Source organism: Buteo buteo, chromosome 20 (assembly GCF_964188355.1).
Source record: "Buteo buteo chromosome 20, bButBut1.hap1.1, whole genome shotgun sequence".
NCBI lineage: Eukaryota > Metazoa > Chordata > Aves > Accipitriformes > Accipitridae > Buteo > Buteo buteo.
In genome coordinates, this window is record NC_134190.1 from 14,656,047 (window position 1) to 14,681,771 (window position 25,725).

A 25,725-nucleotide genomic window follows, 5' to 3' on the forward strand; every position below is an offset into this window, starting at 1 on the left:
ATAATCTCTCTTTGGCATACTTTCTTTGGGAAGATGTTGCTTTCTCAAAAAGCATTTCAGCATGAGGCTTAGTTCTACATCTTATAAAAAGGACAACAGATTTTTAAACTATTAGAAAGGAAGTAAGGTGGAATAGTCATTGTCTCTGATACACATGCTTCTAGAAAAGATATTGCTTCAGCAAGCACCTGTCAAGAGTTTTATGAATGTTCAGCAGTTGTTCCACAGGAGCACAGTCTATCAAACTTTTCTCCTAAAGGTTCATACAAGCCCTGCTGCTCTCACAATTACTTCACCTCGATGGCAGCAGTAAGATAATCAGTTCAGTGGATCATCACATCAATCAGAGCAGATTGGATATAATTTTAAGATCAATTTGGCTTAATAGAGCCATTAATTATCCCAGCTCAAGCAAGCTGATGGAAAGAAAAAGTCCTCATTTGGAAATACACAAAACACACTTGAGTATGTGGATGCCTCAAAAATCTTTACCCTCATACTCGAAGCAGTCCAGTATTGAGGGTTTAAAATTATTACCTAACTTTTATTAGAAGTGATTAACTTTGAGCATAAAAACTAAGCAGTAAAAAGGGAAAAACATTTTTCACTTCAGTCCATAACAAAAGAGTAATCCTAATTTAAAAGTAGGTCTTTTAAGTTCATGGGCCAATCTCATACCTATGTGAGGTATTGGTAGTTACACAGACAGATATAACTGACTTTCGTTTTATAACCAACAATCCTCAACAAATCAAAATTCTCACAAGCAAGTATTCTGCGGGGCTGATGAAAGGATGTGTCAGAAAAAACTCAAAGCCTCATCAGACTAAGGTAAAACGTATCTCAAAAGACCACACATCCTTAACACTACAAGAAAACAACAAAACAGAACTAGAAATGCCTTGGCCAACAGTCTTGCTGGCTGAATCCTTTTCTTATGCACAAGAGTAAAGTAAAATTTTAAATAATTCTGTCTGGCAAGAGTTTTTATATTTAAATGCACACACAAACGTACAAGAAGGGATTTCCCACAACAGAAATGGTAGCAGCTGTCTCCAAGAGTCAGTCTCTACCTATTAGAAGGGTGAATAGAAGAATCATGAATAAAAGACCAGGTGATGCTGACTGGAGATTTAAATGCAGAAGGCATCACTGTAGATTAGATTGTACTATCTCAATTTCAACATGCACCAAATGGTTGAAGACAATAAAAATGTGCATTTTCTTGTGTATTTTAATCACAAAGTAAAGTATGAATGAACACCAGTTCCAATTAAAGGAAAAAAAAGTAAGAAGGAAAGTCTCTCTTTAAACAGTTTCTTATGTGCTTGGTCCTTATGCTCACTATATTACTTATTTATAAACTGTTCATTTTTCTTTGTTTTTGTTTTTTTTTTTTTTTTTTTACATTATTTAAATATAATGGAAGATAATTGCCATACATTTAGAATATCAAATGGTGTCTGATTTCACCATGAATTTGGGCACATGCATAATTTTAAGCATTTGACTAGACCTGTAATTAACTGAATTGGAGCCAATTATGACCCAATTATGAGTCCTCCGTAATCATTGCTTGAAATACTGGTGGATTTCTACTGAAGACAAAAGAAAATCTTTCTGATCTCTACAAACACTTAAAGACTATTTAAACTGTTACCTTTGACTTGTTTTTTTTACTTTTGTAAGATATACAGTGACAGGCTTTTCCACAGCATTCATCAGTGCAGTATTTCTACTCTCTGCAGAACACTAAGGTGTGAGCACTGCAATTGCAGAAGGCAACCTGAGCATCAGCAGATGATAAAGAGGAAATTGAAGGAAAGGAAGAAAAAGCTTCAGCTGTTAAACTCTAATATGAACTTGCTCTTTTTCACAGAGCCTCTTTCCAACATGACTATGTTCTATTTGTTGGCTTTCCCTTTATATCTTTACCAATAAATGTGTCTAGTACAACCCAAACAACAACATTTTAAGGTTTCAGTTGCAAATACAACTTCACAACTTCATTTACAGTATTTAGCATGTAGGAAATTAAAAAACACAACCAACTAGCGACGGATTGATGGACATTTTTTTAATGGTCCAAGTTAAATGTTTCTGAGAATCTATATTTATTTGAAGTAAGACTCTTGGGTGAGTGTCTGAGGGAATTTGTATGATGCCTTGTGTTTTATAAATGGCATAGAAATGAGTCAGACTGTTAAGTCTTGGTATTGTACCAATATTTGAAAATACCTAGCAGATGGTTTACTAGAACTTTCTACAACAAATAAAAGGTATAAGTTAACCTCACAAAACAAATTAGCACACAGAATATTAATATATCAACAGCACTGGTATATTGTTCTTTCTCTTCCAACTCAGTGTCTTTGACCACCATCTCTAATACCATCCCATGAGACTTGTGCTGGATCACTGTATAGTAAAAATGGAGAAAGGGGGAGTAAGAGGCAGCAGCAATTTCTGCAAAAATGTTAAAAGTTACTAATATAATTTTAGGATAAAACTAATACTCCCCCCCCCCCCCCCCCAATTTTCAATGGTTACTTCTATTTTGTTCTCTTCAAACACTGAATGGAAGCCTTTCTTTCTAGTGAGTGAGACTTCCCATTTTTCATTCACAAGCACAATGCTGCTGTACCTGATTTTCAGTTCCTGCAGGTGGCAGTTCAGGCCCCAACTCAAAAGCCTAATCAAACACACATTCCAACTCTTCTCCCCTGACATGAACCTATGTTTAAGCATCAAACTTCTGAATCTTCTGCTACAAAAGCTGACCTCAACCCACAGCTAGCACCGAGCATGCTGGCAGCCCTTCCCCTGGTGGGCATCTACGTGCTTCAGTGCAGGCATGTGCTTCCATGCTTTACAGAAGCATTTGCCCAAAATCACAGTGGCAGTCAGATGAACACATGTGATCAAAGCTCAAGAGTCCTGACTTCTGCTTTGTAACTGCCAGACGTTCTCCACTCCAATTCATACGGGATACGATCTCTCCACAAAGTCGATGGGAGTTTGGTCATCAACTTTCATGAGATCAGGAATTGACCCATAATGTTTTATAAAACAACAAAAAGGAACGTATTTATGGTTTTATTATTATCCCTAATAAGGAAATAAGGAGAAAGAAAATACAGTACATGGTCTAGTCTATATGCACATGTGTTACTTGTATTAATATCGATGGGATTTAAAAGTACATATGGAGAGGATAAGATATATCCCTATGTGTTCAGCCATATGCTTAAGGAAGCTCCCCAAATGCTTGTAAATACGATCATGCTTTCTAACATACTATGTATTTATTTGAACAACGTTAAATCTCTAAACCCTACTTTCCAGTCCATTAAAGCCTCAAATAATTGTTTACTTCCAGTTTAAAGTTACTCTCTTTTTTAGCCATTAGAATACTGCCTGTAACCACATTTCCACAATATTCAGGGAATTAGAGAATTGATAATAACTCTCCCATTATCCAAAGGGATACCTCTCCGGGAAGAGAAATACTCAAGATGAACTATATTTTAGTGAGGAATTCTTTCCAGAAGATTTTGGGACAGGACCAAAATGTGTAGCTGAAAGGTCTGGAATGCTACTTACACAACAAACATGTGTTCATGCTGTAGACCTCGGACAACTATATTCCTTCTGGAGGCCAAAGGCCTTGAAAGCTAGTCATTCTTCTGGATAGACTTGTTCTAATTTCCTCCTTCTTTTTTTTTTTTTCCTTTTGAACACAGGACAAGTGTCTGACCCACTAGGCACAAGAGGGTTATTCTGGATTTCCCTTGTGGAAGGAGACATCAGAATTCATCCCATGATTTATGATCTGGTGCAAGTCATTTTGGAATAAAATAGCCAAAGTATTTATGGACTATCCAATGCCTGTCAGCAAATTATGCTCATTATGTTCATGCAACTGATCATTTTATTTGGTTTATCTTTTACTTCCTTCCAGTTGAGACTTGGTAACTGACTTTATGAACACTCTTGACTATAGTTTTATCCATTAAAAAGATGATTGGGATGGTTTACTGGATTAACTTCTTCAACTACTGTTGTAGCCACAGATATGAAACAATACTCATGGCGGCATAGTCATGACATTCATAGTGCCTTTACCATCTTACATGCAAATGCAATGCAAAACCAAAAGCCAACTTTATTTATATCCGGCTGCCAAAAATCACCTTCTTTGCTTGCTTGATGTAACCCTTTGGATGCCAAGGCAATATGGCTGTTTACTTTTTTTAATATCATCCAGAACAAAAGTTTATATTGTGGTATTACAATTTTGTTTTCTTGCTGTTTCTTTTTGACTGTAAACAAGATTTGAGAGCTCAGCTTTTATTTTACCTTTTAAATCCCAGTTTACAATAAAAATCCCAAATCAGACTTCTTCCTACTGAAATACTTCTTACTTTGTGATATAGAAAAACAAACAAACAGTCAACATCTTTTTAAACTACATCAATGAATGGTGAAGCCAAATCCGGTTTCCCAGCAAGGAATTATTAAAAGACAGAAATAGTCCAATGACCACAGGAAATCTTTAAGCACCAAAATGGGGACAAAGGTCTCCTGGGGAAAAGACAATATTTCCTACACGGTCATTCATGTCTCCTTGTAATACAATACAGGGGTATTGTTTGTTTGTCTGCTTAAGTAGATGCACAGAATAAAATTAGAAACAAATCCTGACTATGAAAACATTTCAAACACTAGACGCAGGCACATGCGTTGCAATACGTGCCATCACAACTATGTTGTGATGCTTCTTTCTAATGTATAACCAGCTAGACCTTTGATCATTAATACATACACCATTCTTGCCTCATTGTAATAAAGGCCACCAACCTCCAGCAGGATCTTTGGCTTCAGGTCATACTGCATCTTGCTGCAATCTTAATATTGGTCATAAAATTTGTCAAAACAATAGGAGAAATACTCTAGAATAGATCCACTTTATAGTCAGCCCCCTCCCCCTAGGAATTTAGTCAAGGAATGTAAACCCAAAGATTTATTTTTATGCTCTGGTCATGCCTGGGGTAGACTGCTGTGTTGCTAAATTCCCTACTCTGAAATCAAGAGCAAGACAAAGTTAACAGGCCTCAATATGCAAAAACATCTTGAGATAGCCCTCCATGGACCATGGCCTGAAGTTACAGAAACAAGCATTATCCCCACCATGAAGACAATTCAGAAAAAGGCACGTGGCCCACAGCTTACCTCAACATAGTCCCTGGCATGGCCCCAGTCTCTCTTAGCATCCAGATTGCCCAGGCTGAAACAATCCAGCTGTCCGAGGTGAATCTTTGCTACCGACCGGCTAATTTTTCGAGTAACAAAGTTAGCCCCTGGAATAGAAATAAAAGGTAGTAACAGCACAGAGTCACAGTGGCAGATAACTGGCCACAAGAAACACCTTGTATAGCTCCGCACATGGTGTTTTCAGTCTTCATTCACTCCCCTCACACCAGCTAGACCCGTGCCATCTTTTATCGTTTGAGTAGGCTAAGAAGCTTCCAGTGCAAGTGTCACATTAGCTGCACTTTCACAGCAAAGATCTTTCTTTGTGGGACTTCATAAGCATTCTTAATTTGCTGCCTCAGTATTCAGTCCAGGCATAAAGCCAAAGAAAATCATTTGGAATGTCAGTTCTTAAACACAAAATGCAAAAGGTTACATAAAGAAGAGAGACATCTTAGACCACCCTCAAGTTTTTTGCTGCCATTTCTTTTTTCTTTTTTATAATTTTTTTTTAAGGAATGCATATATCTAAATAAATTAGTTCATCAATTAAAAAAAAAGGGACTATCTAAATACTACATATTCTCCAAAGGACTGTTCTGGTTAAATGCATTCTACTTTTCTAGTTATTTGGGATTCTTTGTCCCCCAGGTTCAGTGAGAACATGAAATTGTGATTTCAACTTTATCTGTTGAAGGCTGTACAGTATTTTATCATATTTCCATATTTTGTTCACTGTATTGCTTTGGAAAATTTGTGTACCCATTTCTGCTCCCTGTAGAGTTGCTTTAAATAATATTTGTTTCTAGTTATTTTCATATCTTGATTTTTAGATTATGACAGCTGTGTTTCTAAAATGTGGTTAATAGTCTCAAAAGCAGAGGGATTTGAATTTAGACCATGAGTTCAGGCTAAACAAGCCCAATGGCATTTGCACACTAATGGGCCAAAAAATTAAAATTACATGCCTTTTCTAATAGCAAAAAAAAAAAAGAAGATTGAGTGGTGACAGATGATACCTCATCCTGATGGAAAGCAGGAAAGTTGGTGAAAATTGTAAAATGCTCTTAGCAAATTTCAAAAGTCCTAAGTAGTGCAGATTGTACATTCAATGCATATATGTAGGTTTTTTCATTATGGAACTCTGCTCTTGAGATATGCATCTCAATATTTTCTGTTTCCTGTCAAACAAATGATAGGCTGCTGCAAAATTATTAAATAATGTTGAAGTAATTTTTCAGAATACTAATTTTTCCTGTAAAGTCAAGAGCACTACAGTACCTTTTTGTGTCATTTGACTCTGCTAAAAGTAAAAAAAAAAAAGCGCACCTATAAGAACCATGTGGAACGAAGCATTTAAATAATTCAGACCTTTCCACCGGAATAAGATAGAATTTTAATTTTTTGTCAACTGCTGAACTAATTGGAACTCCAGTTATTAGCCATTTAGAATATATCATTAGTTTATGCTTGTTTTTTAAAGGATGAAAATCAGGTAATTTCCATGTACCGTGAAAAAGTGTTCATGTATAAAGGAAGCTTACAATATAGTGTGACTTGCAAAATTTTGGAAATAAAATATACTGGAGGAGAGTTTTTTTATAGCAATGTTCCTCAAAAATTGGACAAATGAGTCAACTGCAGGATGAAAGCCCAAGCCCTTCTTCCAGACTGCACCCTGCATACTCACCAGGAGAAATATGATTATCCCAAAGATAAACCAGTGCAAACCACAGGACCGACACAGTGACTCTGCTATTGCCATTTCTGAAAGCAAAGTACTGTGGTTCCCCTGTTCCTGGCTGGACGGGTTTGCAGCGGGAGTGCAGTTCTGGCTTAACAGAAACCAGTGACAGAGTCTCTTTGGCTTAGTCAGACTGGCACTTCTCCAAAGACTGTTTCCATTTTTTACATTATCAAAGTGCTTTGAGATCTTCACACAGATTATTACTAAATAATTAAAAAATAGACTCAAATTATTACACAAACTTATTAGGATTTGCTCTGAAACTTCCTAACCTTCTGCACTGAAATAGTTTCAGTTAGCGTTATTATTCAGTAAATAACAGTTGAGGGAGAAGCATTTTTTTCTAGGATAAAGTATACGGCTTTATGTTCCAGACTCCAACTGAGTAATAAGCAAAAGTGGCCGCTTTCAACGCTACATTCCCATTTGCAGTAAAAGCAGTGAGAGTTCTACTCATCATCTACATTAAAGCAAGTTTTACTGTCAGCTTGCATGACTAATGAATGTCAGCTTTCATTTTGGAGCAACCACTTCCTCAGCACACACACACAAAAGTGTATTAGGTTGTGTGTGTGAGAGATGGGACTTATGCTATCAACTTAACTTGAAATATATGAAATATACTGCACAAGAAAAAGCAGATTCATCTAGACAACACAGCAAATACTAGCAACTGCTGTCTTCTTGCAGAGTCACTGATAACTGCAGAGAAATGATCTTCAAAGATCTCCAAGTAAAAATCAGAATATACCTCAAAAGGCTGAAATGAAGAATTAAAGAGCACCACAGTGAAAAACTAAAACCTTTATTTTCCAGAAATATTCCAGTAAGGGTTCAACAAAATAATACCAACCCTCTTCATGGAAGTGCCTCAGCATTAAAGTTGCGGAAGAAAACTATGCTGCTGTTCATTCTGAGAAATGTGAGTAGAATTTTTTTTCATGCAACCAAGGACTGAATGGCACATTTCAGAAGCATTTAAATGATATGGTTCATAAACAATGTTTAAATACTGATTCTCTTCAAACAGTATCTTAAAATATCCCATTACACTATATGTTTGATCCCATGCCATTAAATGCACATCATAACAAGAATTTAAGCTGATGCCCACTGGAGTCATACAAAATAGTTAAGGCTATGTCAGCATTTCCATTAAAAAGCCCTGTCCTAGGGGTTTGCAATCAGGCTATAAAATCTTGCTTTGGCCTGAAACTTGGCAGACGTAATGTCTCTTTCCTCAGGAATGATTCTATCTAAAAGGTCTATGTGGAGTGCTACAGATATCTTTATATAACTGAATACAAAGTACCTTTTGAGACACAGAAGTGGTTAGCTTCCTTCTTCCTCAGGAGGTATTGAGGACTTGCTGATGTTGAACCTACAAGAGCATTTTCCTCCATAGAATGGCCAGTTAGTGCCAACAAGAGTGTCAATAGAGCTGCTGGTGTGTTAACCACTTCACCCCTTATGTCGATTTTCATCGGATCAGGATGTTGCAGCAGCTAAAATGCCACCAGCTATCACAGCTGAATAAGGCCTACTTTATTATGCTACTAACATTACTAATTCATGTGGAAACATGTTGGTGGTAGCAACACAAACTAGCTTACATTGGTGGGGAAGAGAGATGTCCAAGTCCCACATTTGTCTCCTGGCTTTGTACTACTTCCTCAGTTCAGAGAGATTTTGTAAAACACACCTCACTCTCACACCTAGTACGAATGAACATGGAGTGATCAAAACTCTATTAAATGGATGACGTATTTTGACTTATCTGAACACTTTCAAAATGTGTGAGGGTAGCACTGTTCTGGGAACTCACTATCCTACAGTAACCAAGAAGAGAGTCATTCTTGCTCCCTCAGTAGGGCCAAGCATGCTGGGCTAACTGCCTTGCATAGTTATCTACGCAGCAAATACATCCAAACCACGATGGGCCACAATGTGCTCTGGTTTGTGTCGCTACTGACAGCACTGGAATTGCTGTACTGGAACAGCAGAGATGTGTCCAGACGTTGCAAAGGATGGTTTGGTGTGTCCACACATTTCAGCAGTTACAAACAGCCTTGGTTGAGCAGTGCCTGACAAGTTTTTATATTTTAAAAGAGGCCTTAAACATGAATTTTCATTATATTAACAGCTCTTTCAGGAACCTGGGCATTAGCTTAGATTTGTTTTCAAAACCCAAGCCCTCCCTCTGAGATCATTAGCATTCCAATAGGAACCGTAAGGTCTGATTTACAAACCCGATTTATCCTAGATACTATTTTAAGCAAGGATTCCTCATCAAGCAGACCTGATCTGTAAAACATATAACTTGTCAGCAAGCCACTATAGGAACAATACTCCAATAAAAAGAAATAGCAGAGGTATAATGCAATAGCTTCTGCTCTCCAGCCCAGGCCTGCCGCCCGCCGCACTGCCTGGCTCAGGGTGGAAAACAGGTCGCACAGCTCATCCCTCCGAGAAGGACGCTGCCTACATCTGGCAAGGATACAGCTTTGAAAGATGGACACACCTCTAGTTAACATGTATTTAAAACTACTGCTTTAGGAAGCACGGTCTCAACGCACCTACAGTTCCAAAGCTGGAAGCTCCGAGAAAAAAATCTGGGTCTCTCCATTAATACCCCGTTCCTTTTATCAGCACTGGGGTTTCACCTTTTGTGTATCACCAGGAAACTGGCTGTTTGAAGTAGGTGTTTTTCTCTGGAATCTGTGATTTATAAAAGGCAGCCAAATGGATGAAGCAGCTTTAAGAGCCATTGTTACAGTAACTATTTCTCTTCAAGAACCCTCATTTTCCAAGTTCTCAATGCTACATACAAAACTCAACAGGTGACAAAATTGCAGTCTTAGGAAGACTGCTATCCCTGTATAACACTAGTTGTTTCATGCATAAGAAAATCCATCATTAATCCTAGTAATATCACAGAATAACAGTCAATCTGATAGCACTTAATAGCAATACTTATCTATCAGCTGAGATGCAGTCCAAGCAGTCTATCAAGCTGCCATAGCATCTTTTTTTCATTTTGCATAAAATATGATAAAAAGGTTTCTGTCTCTAAAGATGCTGGCACAAGAAAAAGGGTGGGTTTTTTTTCCTCCAAGTTTCTACAATTCTGGCATAGATTCTAGTGGAAGCCTAACATGTTCAAACACATTATGTACCCAGTGCTTCTACTAACCCAAAGGAACATATTTCTTTTAACATATATGTATTGTAAATGATACATTTAATGAGATCATTAAAATGTTTTGATTGCCTGAAAATCCACATTGCTCAGAATTTCCAATCTGTGAGAAGATTTTCCACTTTTGTAACAAGCTGAAATTAAAAAACAAAGCGACATCCAGTTTTTCTAAGGGAAGAAGTCTGGAGCTTCCTTTAGCTTATACTGATGAAAATCAATAACAATTATTCTGAAGTCAACAGAGTTATGTCAATGTAAACCAGATGAAAAATCAAGTTACAGATCTTTAAATTAACCTTCCATATTTTGGATTTGAATGGAATTTTCAGCCGTACCCTGATCAAAACAACTGATACAGTACTGCATTTTGGTAAAACTAGTATAGCAGCTACTTAGTGTATATTAAACACACATGCATTTTAATTGTGAATCCATTCTCAATTTAAAATAACAAATTATTCTTCTCACAACAACAATTATACAAAGTGGAAACATCACTGTTTGAAAACAAAGCAAAAATCACTGTTAAAAGTTTGTTGTTTTTTTTTCCTTCCCAGCTCTTCATAATATCCTGCAAATTTTACACAGCAAGTACAGCTACATTTGGATGAGCTTGCCAGAAAGTCCACAATCAGATATTTGTAAAATGAAATATATATGAAATAAGGATCATATGATTCATAAGAAACTCTAAGTCATGCACTGCATGGGAAACATCTTCCTGACCTGAGCAATAAATCATTTTATTTCCTGAAACATGAGATATAGTGCTTTAATCCTTACATTTTAATCCTATATAGCCTAGCTGGAAATATTTTGCTTCATCATAATATTTCCAATCTTTTTCTCTATCCTTTAAAATTGTAATAGTACCTTACGATAGTGGGTTTCTCAGATTTTTCATACATTTTCAATGTTTTTCAAATATTTTCGGTTTACATGCCCCCAACTATTTTCCAATGGACATGTGAGATCTCTAAACAGGAAAGATAAAGCTACTGATAATAGGCTTGTTTCTAAAAGTTATTCTTCATCACCCCCTGGGAAATCATCACATAATAATAAAATCCACAGATCACAGATTGAAAGCAATGGTCCAATAACATGAGGATAAAAATTATCAAGTGATCCTCATTTGGTATTACTTTAAAATGTGCGATTTCAATTAAATGAAGTGGTACTAATTGCTTTAAATATTGCTATCAAAGACATTAATTGGCACATCAATTGAATTATTTCCTTTTCTAATACATTGACACACATTTTGAACTTTCCAATGCCAAAAGTAAAATGTGCTAAGTCTGCTTGGCCCCATTTTCCATTTGCACCACCACACTTTTCGATGAAATTCCTTGGGTAATGGAAAATATACTACCACCTGTATTTTAAAAATGAGGAGACTGAGGCAGAAAGGTAAAGGCATGCAGAGGTAGGGCGCATCAGCAGCAGGAGAACAGCATGCTGGAGGGGTCTGATGCTCTTCAACCCAAGAGAACCTCTGCCCTCAACATCCACTTGCACACTAAGAACATTTGGACAGCTGAAGGCAACAGGAGGTCATATAAACTAGGCATGGAGGAAACAAAAAATTAATGATTTTTATAATCTAAGGGGAAAATAAGAGTGAGAGACAAATCTTGTGAGTAACGACAGGGTATAGAAATTGGGAGGGAATGCAGAAAGTAGGGAGACTTTTCTTTTAGCCAGCGGGCGGAAAGATAGCATTAAGCTTACCTGGAGGGACAACTAGTAAGCCATATAAAAGAGGCACATGGAAGTAGGGCGAGACACTATCAACCACCACCAGAGGATGAGAATCAGAGGTGACGTTTGCCATAGCACGGCGAGCCATGCTGCCCTGTGATTCAGTGGAGCTAACCCTCCACTGGGGATCTGTCATCAGGGCTTTAAATTCTTCACGACTGTTCTGCATACAAACAGATAGAGGTTTCCGCCTTCCAAAGAAAAATGACAGGATGATTTCTATGACTACACAGCAGCAGTTCTCTAAAATGACCATGAAAAAAATGACATTTAATTAGCAGACAATCTGCATGGGTAATATGTAACACAATGCTATTAGATTTCACATCCAAAATACCCTTATTCAAGATTAATTACAAATCTCAGATCGATCTTATGGGGTTGGTAAAAGGATAGGGTGACACACCAGCAATAACTGCTGGGCAAAAGGTGCTATTTTAGTATATTTCCTCCATATAATTTTTCTTAAATTAAAATATTTTCCCTTCAGGAACTGTACGCTGAACAGGAAAAGGTGAGGCATCAAAGATTCTTATAAAGGAAAAACCAAACATTAATACCGAAAACAATATGTGAAAGTGTTATTCCTGTTCCCAAGTTTATGCTGTTAATGGCACTTACATAAACAGAGCAGCGTTTCGCTTACAGAAAACTTAACCTTTTGCTCCAAACTATTCACTTTGATTTCTTAATCGCAGTTCATATACACTACATTGTAAAACAAAGGTAAATGTCTTTAGCCACTCTGATTTGTTAACACTCATTTAAGCCATGTTTTTTTAAATTGTACAACTGAAGTTATTGAATTAAACCTCTCATTTAAGCTGTCACAGAACTAGACAAGCCCTTGCATGTATGATCTATGGGTAAGCATGTGTATGTTTGCCCATCAGCACAGACTCTTTATATTGTTTAAGCATGTGTAAACAATTGGAGTTAAGTACATGCTTTGCTGAATTGGTGCTACAATAGCTAGAAACATATGCAACCAAAGGAAAATCCAGCACCATGCACAAAATGGAATATCATACAGTCTAGGGCAACTTGCACTAAAAATGGATTTTAACTTAGCTTGTTAAAGAGCTATCAAAGTTCAGACATCTGTGCCCTTAAATTTAACACCCCTTTCCTTTTCTCCCTGTTTTTCCCCTCCTCCATTCTCTCAGCAACCAGTAGCACATCAAAAAACGTGCTGTTTGATGGTTCAAGCTGCGACATTCAGCCTTTACCCTAGTGCTCCCTTGAGATGAAGCAGGCAAGGCTTTTAATCTTACCTGGTGACACATGACTGACTAATACAGTTTCTTGGACCTTCTGACCTCTGGGGGACTAAGTTGGCTTGGTCTCTCAGCCTCTCCAGGTGGCTGAGACATCAGCTTGTGGTGGGTCATGGTATAATCAAAGTTTTGCACGGGTCTTCCGGGGCTTTCTGTGCACCCATATTAGTGCTAACTTTTAATGTGCAAATTTCTGGGTATAAAATGTGCCACTTCAAGTCAGGGGTAAAAAAACTTTCATTTACTTCGACTGAAGGCAAAAGAGTGTAATAAGAACTAGCCTTAAAACCAATCACAGTAGCATACAACTTTGCTGAGTCAGTGCTGATGTATTTTCTTGGAGAGAGAAAAATGGTTTAGCTCCAGCCAAATAACTTATTTGAAACTTTGCCTCCCACACAAACTAATAAGCAGTCCTAGACAGGCTTGACACATACCGTATAACTCAAGATGTTCCTAAATCCATGTACCTCCCCTTTGAGCTTTGTTGCTCAACTGTTTTTCTCTTAGGACTTTCTTCTGGTTAGCTTTGTGACAGCGGTAATCCTCAAGGCACCCTTTAGGCCCTCAACACATCATCTGGTAAATGTGTTTCAATTTTCATAAACCTCCCTTTGCTACAGGAGTCCTGGTGCCACCAAGAGGTGTCCTGAAACACAGTTGAATTGTATTTCTGGGGAGCTGGAAAGAGCCATGAGCAAACAGCTCATTGAGAAGTAATAAGGTGGGAACTAGCGAGAGTTGGAGGGAAGGAGAAAAAGAAGTCTCAGCTTCTACAAATAGAGGAGGTATGATTTTTTCTAGTACTTGAACAGGGCACATAAAATGCAAGGCGCTACACTTCCTTCCATCTTCTGTGTTATGAATAATTAGATTCTCAGCTAGGATGTGGTGAGAAGTACATCTCCAACACCCGTGATGATCCCAACAATTCAATGTACAAATTGTCAATTGCAATGGTCTGCAATTACCAGTACAAGGACAAATTGTTCCAGCTACAGATACCCCTTCAGACTCATAACAGACTAATCAAGGAAATGCATGGCTCTGACAGAAGTGTAAAAAAAAAAATAAAATCTTCACAGTGTGTGCTGTGGTGTGCAGTCAAGCTGGCGTGTGACCAGGGGTATGAGAACAGCTCACACCACTTTCAGCCCACTCTGCCTGCCCCGGCTGTCCCCATTTCCCAAGCTCTGCTTCTGTGCAGGGACCAGCGGGGCTGCTGAGGACAGAACAGGATAACACTGGAGTTGTTATCTTGGATGAAACCAGAGCAACACCTCTCAACCACAGTATTTTAACAACAAACCCCCTTGGAACAAGCTTTAAAGTAACTGGGGCAGGGGGGAGGCACGGAACCCAAACCTAAAGTAAACCCCCAACCCTAACAGTCTAAGAAGAGAATAGGAGGGAAAGGCAGAGACAAGCTGACAATCTACCAAGAAGACTGCAAGCCAACAAAGACAGCATGTCCCTTCTGCTCCTGAAAGACTTGGACATGTTTGGCCTAGTTGTGTTGACCTCCTGTATTCAGAGCCAATAACAACATTATTTCACCTAGCTGTAGTTACTGCCGGTTGCTTAAACTTCCCACAAAAAGTGATGTCCTTATTTCAGAGCAGGCCGTGATCGCTCTCGGGGGACCCTGAAGTTAAGCAAGGGTGCTACGGCTTCCACACCCAAAACCCCGAACTGGAAATGCCACCAGGCAGAGGGCAGCTCTCCCACAGGCAGAAAAGATACGTCAGGAGGTTGCATAAAAGCCATTGCTGAGAGTGAACTCCCCTCTGGGACAAACCCTGGGCATGCTGCTGATTTTCACTTTAAAATGAAAAAGGCACTGAGGCAAAGAAATGGACACTGTTATTTACTGAGAAAATCACTTGAACAGAGGAAATCAGTAAAATTATAGCAGCTTCTTGGAAGTACATACATTTCAATGAATATTCCCTTTTTCTAACATTGCCACTGAAACTGAATCCCAGTCCTGCATTCTTTCTGTGTGGGAAGAGTGTGTCTCTAGTGTAATTAATAAATTAAATAAAAATAAATATGCAGCTATAAACCCAGAGAACTCAGTTTTCTGGCAAGATAAATTGGTACAGTGTCACTGAAGTCAGATTACTTAAGTTTACAGAGAAGAATCCAAACTTAAATATTCCAGCATTAATGTGTCCAATTGCCACAAAAATTTTGCATAAGAAAATGTGAAACAAAACATTTGGAAAGTGATTAACTGGCAAAAACCAGAGCATCTAAATAAAATGTCCATTTACCACTGTTCAACTTGTCATGCTCACTACTGTTTCAGTATCAGAATTTTTAAGAACACTTCTTCCTTTGTGGACTCCTAAAATTCATTGTTATCCTGTTTTTGTGATATTTCCCATTTAAGTTAGTTTATACTTCCTCTAGGAACAGAAGAGGCAGTCAGATCACCTGCTGTTCTGAGATGCCTACAATACTTGAGCACAATGGGGTGAAACCAGGACAGAAAGTTAGCCCAATTCTGAATTTCCTGGCTTTGTATTTTTAGTGGGACCTTTCACATGATTTTAATATCCCCATAGGTAGCTGTCCATGCTCTCAGAAAAACACACATGCACATACACACACTGTACATGTTCAGGAAGAAAGCTGTAAATTCTAGCACTAAAAGTTAGGATTATGTGTGCCAGTTTTGTTTTTGAATGCACAATGATAAAGTTTCACAAAACACCTCTAGATTAACTACACATTGTAATTTTTTTCCTAATAGGATTGCCCTCTGTGCAGAGAATAGACTTGCTCTGACAGCAGAAACTATTGCCTTGTGAGAAGTGAAGTAGGCAGGGGTCCTGTGGAGTCTGAAGCTAAACAAAGATATAGAACTGCAGAAAAAGAAATGATGGATTCACAGTTCAGTCTGATTAATGCTGCTATGGAAGAATGAATAAAAGCCTGGTTTCTTCTGAAGAGGTGCATAGAAAGTCACTTAAATCAAGGTGATTTAAGGTGATCAAGGTGACTACCAAGCTCCCAGATGCAAACAGATGGGAGTTTTATTCTGAACATCAACCAATCAATCAATCAATGCAGACTTTTTTCTTTTTCATGCCTTAGTTTCTCGCCCCAAAAATGGGGATATAATGCCAATGTTTTACACGAATTTGAGAAAGTTAGGTATGTTGATATTTGTGAAACAATGAGAGAGAAGTACCCTGGAAGAGTCCAAAAGGGATGAAATTGCTCTCAGTGCAAGGCTTGAAGAGTGGCCATGAAAGGAGCACAGAGCAAATCTGCTGTCAGAGAACTCCTTCCTTGCTCTTTCCCCCGTGAGATCGAACATCTAGTCATTCAGGTGAGAACTTTCCATCCTGTGTAAGGAATAAGGAAGAGGGAGCCTGTGGAGGAGGGAAGACAAAAGTGCAAACAAGGGCTTTATCAGAACACAAGTTTGTGGAGGCACCCCTCGTTCCGTCATTACACAATTTTTGAGCTAATCAAGTTTGCACTGTTCCTTTTTCCCTCCTTTCTTAGTTTTCAGGATGTACTCATATTTACCTCATTTCTTATGCCCACACTAATGTCTTTGGCTGGTGAGGAAGACCGCAAGTGCTGTGGCCACAGAATTCTTCAACTTCCTGCTGCAGTCTAGAACCCACTTACAAAACTGGACAAAACGGCATTTTAAATAGTTTCCCAATGCGCACTGAAGAGTTCATCTCTCAAAGGGCAGTTTATTGAGGGCCTCGAGGAGCAGGGAGGGAAATCACTGAAATTTAACCCTGAACCCCACGTGAACCCAGGGATTGGGACTGCATATTTTCCACTGTCCTGCCATCTGCTGCTTCACTGCACATGGTAATCTTTGGCAACCCCACTGAGAGCTGCCTGGGCTATGGCTCTGTTCAGACAGGGTGTAGAAAGAAAAGACACTGAGAATGTCATGGCTGGCTGACCAGACTACTGAGATCAGAGAGATTATGCCTCATTTGCTCACCAAGCCCTGCCAAAAGCAACACCATTTAACTGCAGGTACTCAAAACCCAACAGGCATGTTTAAAGGAATTCTAGGCTTAAAAAGAGGACCATTCATAATGTGCATTTGTTGGGGATACTGTAGCTACCACCTTTTGGCAATTATTCATGAGAGTTTTAAAAAAGTTTATAGTGCCCAGCATTTCAGGTACAAGTGATATCTGGCAGAAAGTATCGTACCTGATTTATAGGACACATGGACCTGGAAGATGACTCAAGGCAGGAATAAACAAAAGGGATCTAATAGCCCAGCAAACAGAGATAAACAGAGAGAAAAAACATAGCTGTTATTTTAAAGCAGTTACAGTCTGTTTATCTCCCGGCTGTGAAATGCTGCACAGTATGGGAGTGTGAGGGTTTGGTACTTACATGCATAACCTTCATATGTCATCTCATGACAAGGGACCTCCCTTGAGCTGCAGCCAAATCTACATTTGTTCCCCAGAGCACCCCATAGGCTCCAGATGCAGCAGGCGAAGAAACAGCTCTCAAACTCCGATTTCCTCTGACCACACTCTTCTGAATAAGGGCCCCAAGCCTTTCTGTGCTAAAGTACCAAATGTTTACCCACAAAACTTACTATTTCAAAATGATGACTGTAAAAGCTCAGGAATATTTCAGAAGTGTCTTAGAGGTGCTAAGGGATATTTTCTAAGGGTGTTAGACCTGCAAGAAAATTACTGTAGGATACAGAGTTACTGTAGGATTTTTGAACCATATCATGCTGACACCAACCGCCTGCTATTAACGTATCTCCCTGATCTTCCCTGCTTCTGCCAGAAGTACTAGAAATGAAGATGTAATTGTATATGTGTCTACAACAACATCCTGCCCTATTTCTTCACTCAAATACTGATCTTGGAAATGACAGTGCTTTCTCTCCTATCTGCTTGGGAAAACAAAGGCACTTCAGTAAGATAAGCTTCTCCAGGGGCTGCAGAACTGTGGTTGGCAGATGTCAGGGTTGACAAATGTTCTTCTAATTGCAAAGGGACACTATGAAATTATCCTCTGACGTGGAATAGACAGTCACTGTCACCCTTTCTTCTACCCTGCTGCTCTACTGCCTCCACTCTGTCTGCCTCACAGGGAGATCGGAAAAGAGACAGAAGAAGCGATGTAAGAGAGAAGGAACAGGCATCTTTTTCCTAGCTCCAGCTGTGTTGGAGCCAACAGGCTCTGTTGTTTTGATGGTTCCAGAGCCCTCTCATCTCATTTCATCTCTGCTTGACAGAAGAGCACAGCAGAGGTGGGAATGGCCTGCAGACTTACAGAGGGAGCTTCTGAAATCCTTAAGCTGTTCCCGCCTAGAAATGGCCCTTCTCTGAGACCTGGAGTCAAATAACCTCAACCCCAACCTCTTGTTCATAGGTTCTGCACCTGGGTAACCCTTGAGACTTGCAAGGGAGTTTTGCTAGTACTGAGCTTAGTAAATAAAAGGCAAGGCAGGAGCAACGTGTTAAAATCAGTAAGGCAAAGATATCAAACATGCTTTCCACAGTATTTTTCTTTTGATACAAATGCATAGCTTGAAAAGAGTAGGTTTGAAGTACAAAGCTACCCATTAACATTCTCAGTTTAAACTGCTTCTCTGCTGCTAAGGTCTACTGAATCAGAGATCCCCATTCCTACTCTCCTTCTTGACTCATAATCTCAGTGACAGCCATGAAGCCAGGCAGACCCACTTCATAAAATGTACTAAATGAAGCAACTTTAAATAATAACAAGGACTGGCAGGTAGCCATGCTAGAGGAGGAAAGACCTGGTAGGAATGTCCTGCAGCATAAAAGTCTCTGTTGTTCTCGTTACTGCAAAGGAAGAAAATCTCTTTAAATGCTTTTGATTCAAATGATCATTTGACAGAAACAACGGACAAGACAAATAGCTGTAAAACAAGGCAATTGGATTTCCTACCGCTACAATATCTTACTTGGCTCCCATGACACAATTTCTCTGTTATTCTGCCTTGCCATGGTAAAGTAAACTTACAGGCTACCCAGAAAACAGATGAGTGTAATCAGTCCTTTATAAATTATATCCCTTCACTCAAGGAAAGCAAATAACTTTGCCTGCTCTATAATAACTGTTTCTAATACTTCATTTATTCTTTAAATTGTTTATAAAACACTTCAAGAGAGGTCAAGACGAGAGGGCAACAATAATTGGAGATTAAGGAGCCTCTCTAAGTATTTTGCGCCTGTGAGTAAACACTTTGGCAACTGTTATGATACAAGATAGATCTACTAAAAAAAAAAATCAACTTATTTAAGATATTCTTGAACATACATGTTATTTCATCTGAGAGACAGTCCTCATCTTTTCCACAGCTATTTCAATTCAAATTTAAGCAGCTGCAGAGTTGCCTGATCTCACGTGATGGGCAAATAGCAATAGAAGAAAACTAAAGGAACAACAAGCCAAGGGTAACTGATCTTCTTGTGAAGTTTTCTCCAAATCTCCTGAGGAAGCAGAGGCTTTCCTTCTCAGACAGATGTGTTAAAGCCCACAGAGTCAGGAGCAGGCAGAACTGAGTCCAAAGGACAGTGATGCGAATTTACACATGCAGGACTTGTAGGTTCGGGTGGCATTTCAAAAAGACATTTCAAAGAAAAGGGGCCATCGTGTCCTTTTGCAGTCGCTGTGGCATGGTTCTGCCCATTCTGGTTTTTGTTCTTCTTCTGCCCATGCCCAGCACTAGCTGTGGTCACAGCACTGTTCTGGAAAAGGGAACTGTATAAACCCTGCAACATCATCTCCTGAGTTGCTGAGTGTCACAACTGTGCAGATGCCTAATGAAGCTGACCTGTGACACATCAATTAACACCAATCAATATCATCCATGCCTTGGAAGCATATATGGATAAAATAATATTCAATCTCTAAACCCTCAATACATTGGTTTCTTTTAAAATAGTTAAAATGTAGCACATCAGAAAAAAAATGCTTCTTAGTCATGTTTCTACATAGCCCAGAAGAGGTTGCTAAAGAAAACACTCATGTTCCCTAACATCTCACCTGCCATTTAAAAAGAAACCCTAAAGAAGTTGCTGAAAAAGAAAAACCAATGAAATTCAGAGTAATTATACAGAAATAATAAACTTAAACATGACAAAAGTATTTGCTGAGGGATTTAAAAGTAGCTAGCACTATAGGCATATCGGCTTACTAAAATGAATTTAAATTCTTAAGTTATTCTCAAGAGTTTCAGTGGAATTCAGTAAGCAGTATTTTATTCATGACAAAGTACTCTCTTTACCCATTTTATATGATAAGGTTATAAAAATGCAGGTTCAAGATTCACAATTTATATCATCCCTCTTCCCTTTTTTTTTTTTAATAATCACATTTCCTTGCTCTTCACAAAAGGCACAATGTCATGTGGATCTAGAGTCAAACACAAGCTCTCTCCAAACTACTTCAGCCTAATACCAAATCAATACAGATTACTCCCACAATTTATTTTAATCCCAGTAAAATCTTTCTCCTTGAACCCACATACACCTTGGCTCTACACGTTAGCCAAACACTGCAGCACTGTACAGTGCACATGTCAGCCGGGGGCATACTACAACCAAATAAAGCAGCTTACTTAAGCAGAGTGAAGTGCACAATGTAACTAAGCAGTGCCAAATTATGAAAAAACTGTTTGGGTTTTTTTTTCCCCAGAGTAAAAGTAAACTGAAAACTGGTTTAACTGTTGGTTTTTGGTTTTGTTTTTTTTTTTTTTTAAATGGGAACTGAACCACAACTGTTACCTGAACAAAAGTCTTTGTTGAACCTAATCCAGAACTGAACCAAGAACAAAATACCTGATTATTGGATCAGCACAATTGTTTAACTGAGAGTTTCCCAGAGGAAGTTCCTCATCACATAACTTTACATTTCAAAATTTTGTATTTTTCAGCTTGAACTGATTCAGAAACACCAAGACAGATAAATAATTACTGATCTGACCAAACTGAACTGACTTGAGTCAGAGTCAAAGAAAAAAAGTCAGATCTGAACCAAACTATTTACTGGTTCTTCATGATGTCTTACTTTTTTTTTTTTTTTAATTATTGGTATTTTTCAAGCATCACAAGCCCATGTTCTTGTACTAGAGGAAAAACAATTTTTCTTTCATTTTTAATGAATTCTATTAAACTTATCAGTTTTTCCCACAAGCATTATTTTAGAGCAAAAAGGAAATGAGGCTAAGCAAACATTTCCAGGTAACTGTCACCTACATCATTACATAGTTGACTAGTTCTGCTTTTAGAAGTAGGCAATTATCAGGTCCTCTTAAAACTATTAACGTTATGCTTCTGTCTAGAAATCCTTCTGTAAAGAGCTCACCTTTTCAATACATAAGCCTCCCAGTGCTTTGAAAAATCTGGTCAAGGCAACTGAGCTATTATTCACTTACTGGTAACAACTTTCTTTTTAAAATCAACAGAACCAGACTTAGAGTCAGAGCCTGTAAGTATCAAGATGCCTCTGTAAGTATTTATAGGATCATGGCTATAATATTCTGTGTAATAAAAGGAAGAAACTTTCAAAAAGAACTTACTGCATAGTGTGGCTGCATAAGCATTTCTTTCCAGATAGGCTACAGAATAATAAGAGGCATTTCCCTTAACTCCATTGAGGATTAATGTTCTAATTTTTCCCCTCTTAGTACTCCAGAGGAAAAGCATATTTTTGAAAGTGTTAAATCTTTCAGAATGTTTTTTATTCAATACCCAGCTTTTTCTATTAAATATTAAACTACCAGATTTTAACCAGTAGAAACAACTTTAAGTTTTAATGAATCCTCATGTATGTTATCAATTTGGACAATTTTAATTTATTCTGCTTTTACAGCAAATTTTACTGAACATACTCATTCTTTCATCAGACTTTCATGTACAGGCAGCCATTTTCAAGCTTCATCCACATAGTCACACACATGCATAATTTTGGAAAAAATGAAAGAACATTCCCTGATGACTCTGTGGGTTTCTTCATGGGTGTTGATGCCTGGTTATCACTGTCTATAAATGTGACGGTAAACCAGATGATATCACCACACCACCAAACCCACAAGGAACCTGTAGAACCAAAGTGACAGGAGACACTTAACTTACTTGCAAGTAGACCAAAGTTGTGCAATAACTGCAGCACACTAATGAACTCAAACCCAGAATTGCTTCATCCCATGATTTCAAAACAAAGAGCCTATTTTTCCTTTAAGTGCAGTTTAAGATTATGATACTTTGCTTAAACATCATTATCAGACACAAGTAAAAAATTTAATAATGACCTGTTATTTATTGGTTACTTTTCTGACGCTATTTTGGCAATAGATCTTGGATTCACCAGCATGACAAAAAACTGTTGCCAGTTCTTTAGTAACACCAGCACTTTCAGAACTAGGCAGCAAAGGTAGCATTTGCCTACTGTTGTTACATGAAATCAAGCTTTCAAGTTAGCAGCCTGAGTTACTGTTACACTGATGTTGCTCTGTTTTTCTTAAATACTGGTCTGTGGGGACCATTAAATACACTAAAAATAAAATAATTGTATATATACTACACTTTTTTTTTGTGCAGAACTCAAACAGGTTTAAAGAAAAATGCCTATTATTTATACTACATGCTCAGTTTACTAGTTAATGGACTCATTCACAGTAGCATCCTCACCTGAAGACACAAACAAAACATAAGCTAGGTAGTATCCATTGCATATGATTTAAAGAAATGGACTTGAGACTATGAGAACATTAAAACCGTGTTAGAAAACAGACTGTCTGAAACTTGAGGAGCACTGCAAACAGAGACCATGAACTAGAACACAGCAAGGACTGTGATGCTAGACCATGCTGAGCTGAAGGCAGAGACACTCTCCTAAATGTAGGAAAACCAGCATTTCTATGAGGACACACCAAATATAAAGGAGACCCATGGAGCCACCTTCTAGTCCAGATGTGTGACAAACACATGTAATTTTCATAAAATCATAGAATCATTTTCACTAAAGGTCAGATGATTCAAATCACTACCTGGAAATCGCAGCATATCCAGACAAGTTATGGCTCAGCGCACACAGTGGTATACCATTCTGCTACTCAGAAAAGGAGAAGCACATACACTGCCTGGTTTTAGACCTTACAGACGCCAGAGGTTTGCCATGATACCTGAATAACTGCCCCAATAGTGCATGACAGCAAATCACACTACTAGCACCAGTCTATCCTGCTGCCCTATTAAAGAAGGGACAGAACACTTCTGCCATGTCCTACTTTCCCTACAACATACCTAGAGGATATAAAAAAATCAATGCAAGGATTTGAGAAAAAGAAGTCACATTCCTGCCGAAAAAACATGTGTTAAAATTAGCAATTACTAGCCTGATTTTCAATGACAGATGCATACAATATTTATGCAAGCAAACCACATGGAAAAAAGGAGTATTTGCAAACTCAAATGCCTAGTATGGTCACAGGATTGGCTTTGCTCAAGATTCAGCATAAATACTTAAAATGAAGTATATTGCTGGTACCAACCCTAACCAACAAAGTGCTTAAGACCAGGGATAATTTTCAATTTACTCCATTTTTCAAGAACTGTATAAAATTTTGGAAGTTTAAGAACTGTTCCTGATCTTTGAAGGTGCTCAATGTCTCCATTTATCTTGAAGAAGTGCAGTAACACTAACAACAGATCTTGTCCTTTTTTTACAATCTGCAGCAAATAGCAACTCAGTGTGAGAGTGCATAGCATACCGCGCAACTCAAGTATCCCTAATAGATGCATACATGCCTACCCATGATCAGAATATGGGCATGAGGTGGGGTTGAGAAGAGAAAGGTATCAGCAAAAAGCACGAAGATTTATAACTTAAAAGCAACTGTTTCAAAAATTTTTTAAAAGAAATGCAAAGTAAAATGTTTCTGTGTGTTACTGATGTTTTTCTCATGCCATTTGGATTTGGTTTAAATCCAAAATGAGCTCCGAGTTTTCCAGATTCACACTGGCTAGATTTGGGATTGCTATAGGTTTTTATTTTAAAGTTTCTGGCAAATATTCTCAATCCACCTATTGATGGATACTGATGCAATGAATAAACACCTTAAATCTCTCTTGATGTAATGTTTTTAATATAAATGAGGACAAAAAGGATGTAAACTGGAGGTTTGACTTGCTTTGCTGGACAATTCTTTTACTACTTGGAAATCTATTCACATTTAATGTCATGAAACCAAGCTCTCGCCATCAAAAATAAAAATCCATCAGCATTCCTGCAGCATTTCTATAGCAGTGGTTCTCAAACTCACATGTCCTAGAGCAAAAATTAAGAGCAAGTAGAGAAAACATAGTATTGTATTCTCTCCGTTGGCTTGGGTTTAATTTGTTTTCCCATACTGAAGAGCAACCCTGAAAGGTTTAATGAGAAACCTGCTAACTGTGACTCACAACCCTTTTTTTTAACAGCTATCATTCTATAGGGCTGAGATACAATACAGATCAAAATATGAAATGGATATTGTAACACCTAAAGAGCATGTGGTATCAGGTTTAATTACAATAAATACTTGTAAACTTTGAGAATACTCATGCTTTTGGACATAACTTTCATTTGCCAAATGGTGCCTAACAATTAAGTAGAACATATAATTAAATTTTAAGTGTCTATGAAAGGCAAATCCTTGAAAAGGAAATATTTCAGCATGGTTGGCAAGGTGTACACACATCAACAGTGTGGGAAACACATATAACTGACAGTATATACTGCTATAAGTTCTTGTAACAGAGGTTAATATCTGCTCAAAAGATACTTGCAGTTAGATGAGCAAGACTGACACAAACCGGCAGTCTGTCCCACCGTTGAGATTTTCAGCTATTTCAAAGTGAAACAAGTTATGTTTATAATCATAAAGCTTTCATGCACCCCTCAAAAGTACGTAATGCATGTAATGGTCTGAAATCAAACTACCTATACATGCAATGTTTGTCTGTGTGTTTTTGCTTTGTATTTTTAAACACATCTTTCCGGGAACTGTCAGTAAAAACTTAGTGCAATCAAGGCAGAAAAAAACCCCACGTTCCTAAGTTCAAACCAAGCTCTAACCAAATGCACTAACCTTCTCTCTGACCTTGGATAAAGTAGCTTACCTTCCTATGACATGGCTATAAAATCCCACTATATGATGAATCTCATCAGAGGTGACATCTGATTACGTCGCATTTCTCATTTATTTGTTTTTAATGAATCCTGAAGACTTTATTGAGGAATAATCGCTTGACATTTCCTTCTGCAGTTTTTTTCAAACCACTAACGGTGGAACTGTTTTATTGTCAATTAGAGACTCTCTTGTTCTGTTTCCCATATCTTAAATGACTGAGTGGGTTAATTTCAAATAACTTTCTCAGAACAACAAGCACTTTTAATGATGACTTTTAAGATGGGCCTGGTAAGTGTGGCAGTCACTGTATATGTACAAGCTG

General features: G+C 38.1%; 1 protein-coding gene across 1 annotated transcript in view; it reads right to left on the bottom strand.

Annotated features, from left to right (window-relative positions):
• The window catches only part of GMDS (GDP-mannose 4,6-dehydratase), a 425,077-nt gene that overhangs the window by 225,355 nt on the left and 173,997 nt on the right, over positions 1-25,725 (bottom strand). Inside the window, exon 7 of the mRNA XM_075052276.1 lies at positions 5,233-5,360. Coding sequence (XP_074908377.1) covers positions 5,233-5,360 — 128 coding nt within the window. The remainder of the gene's footprint in view (positions 1-5,232; positions 5,361-25,725) is intronic.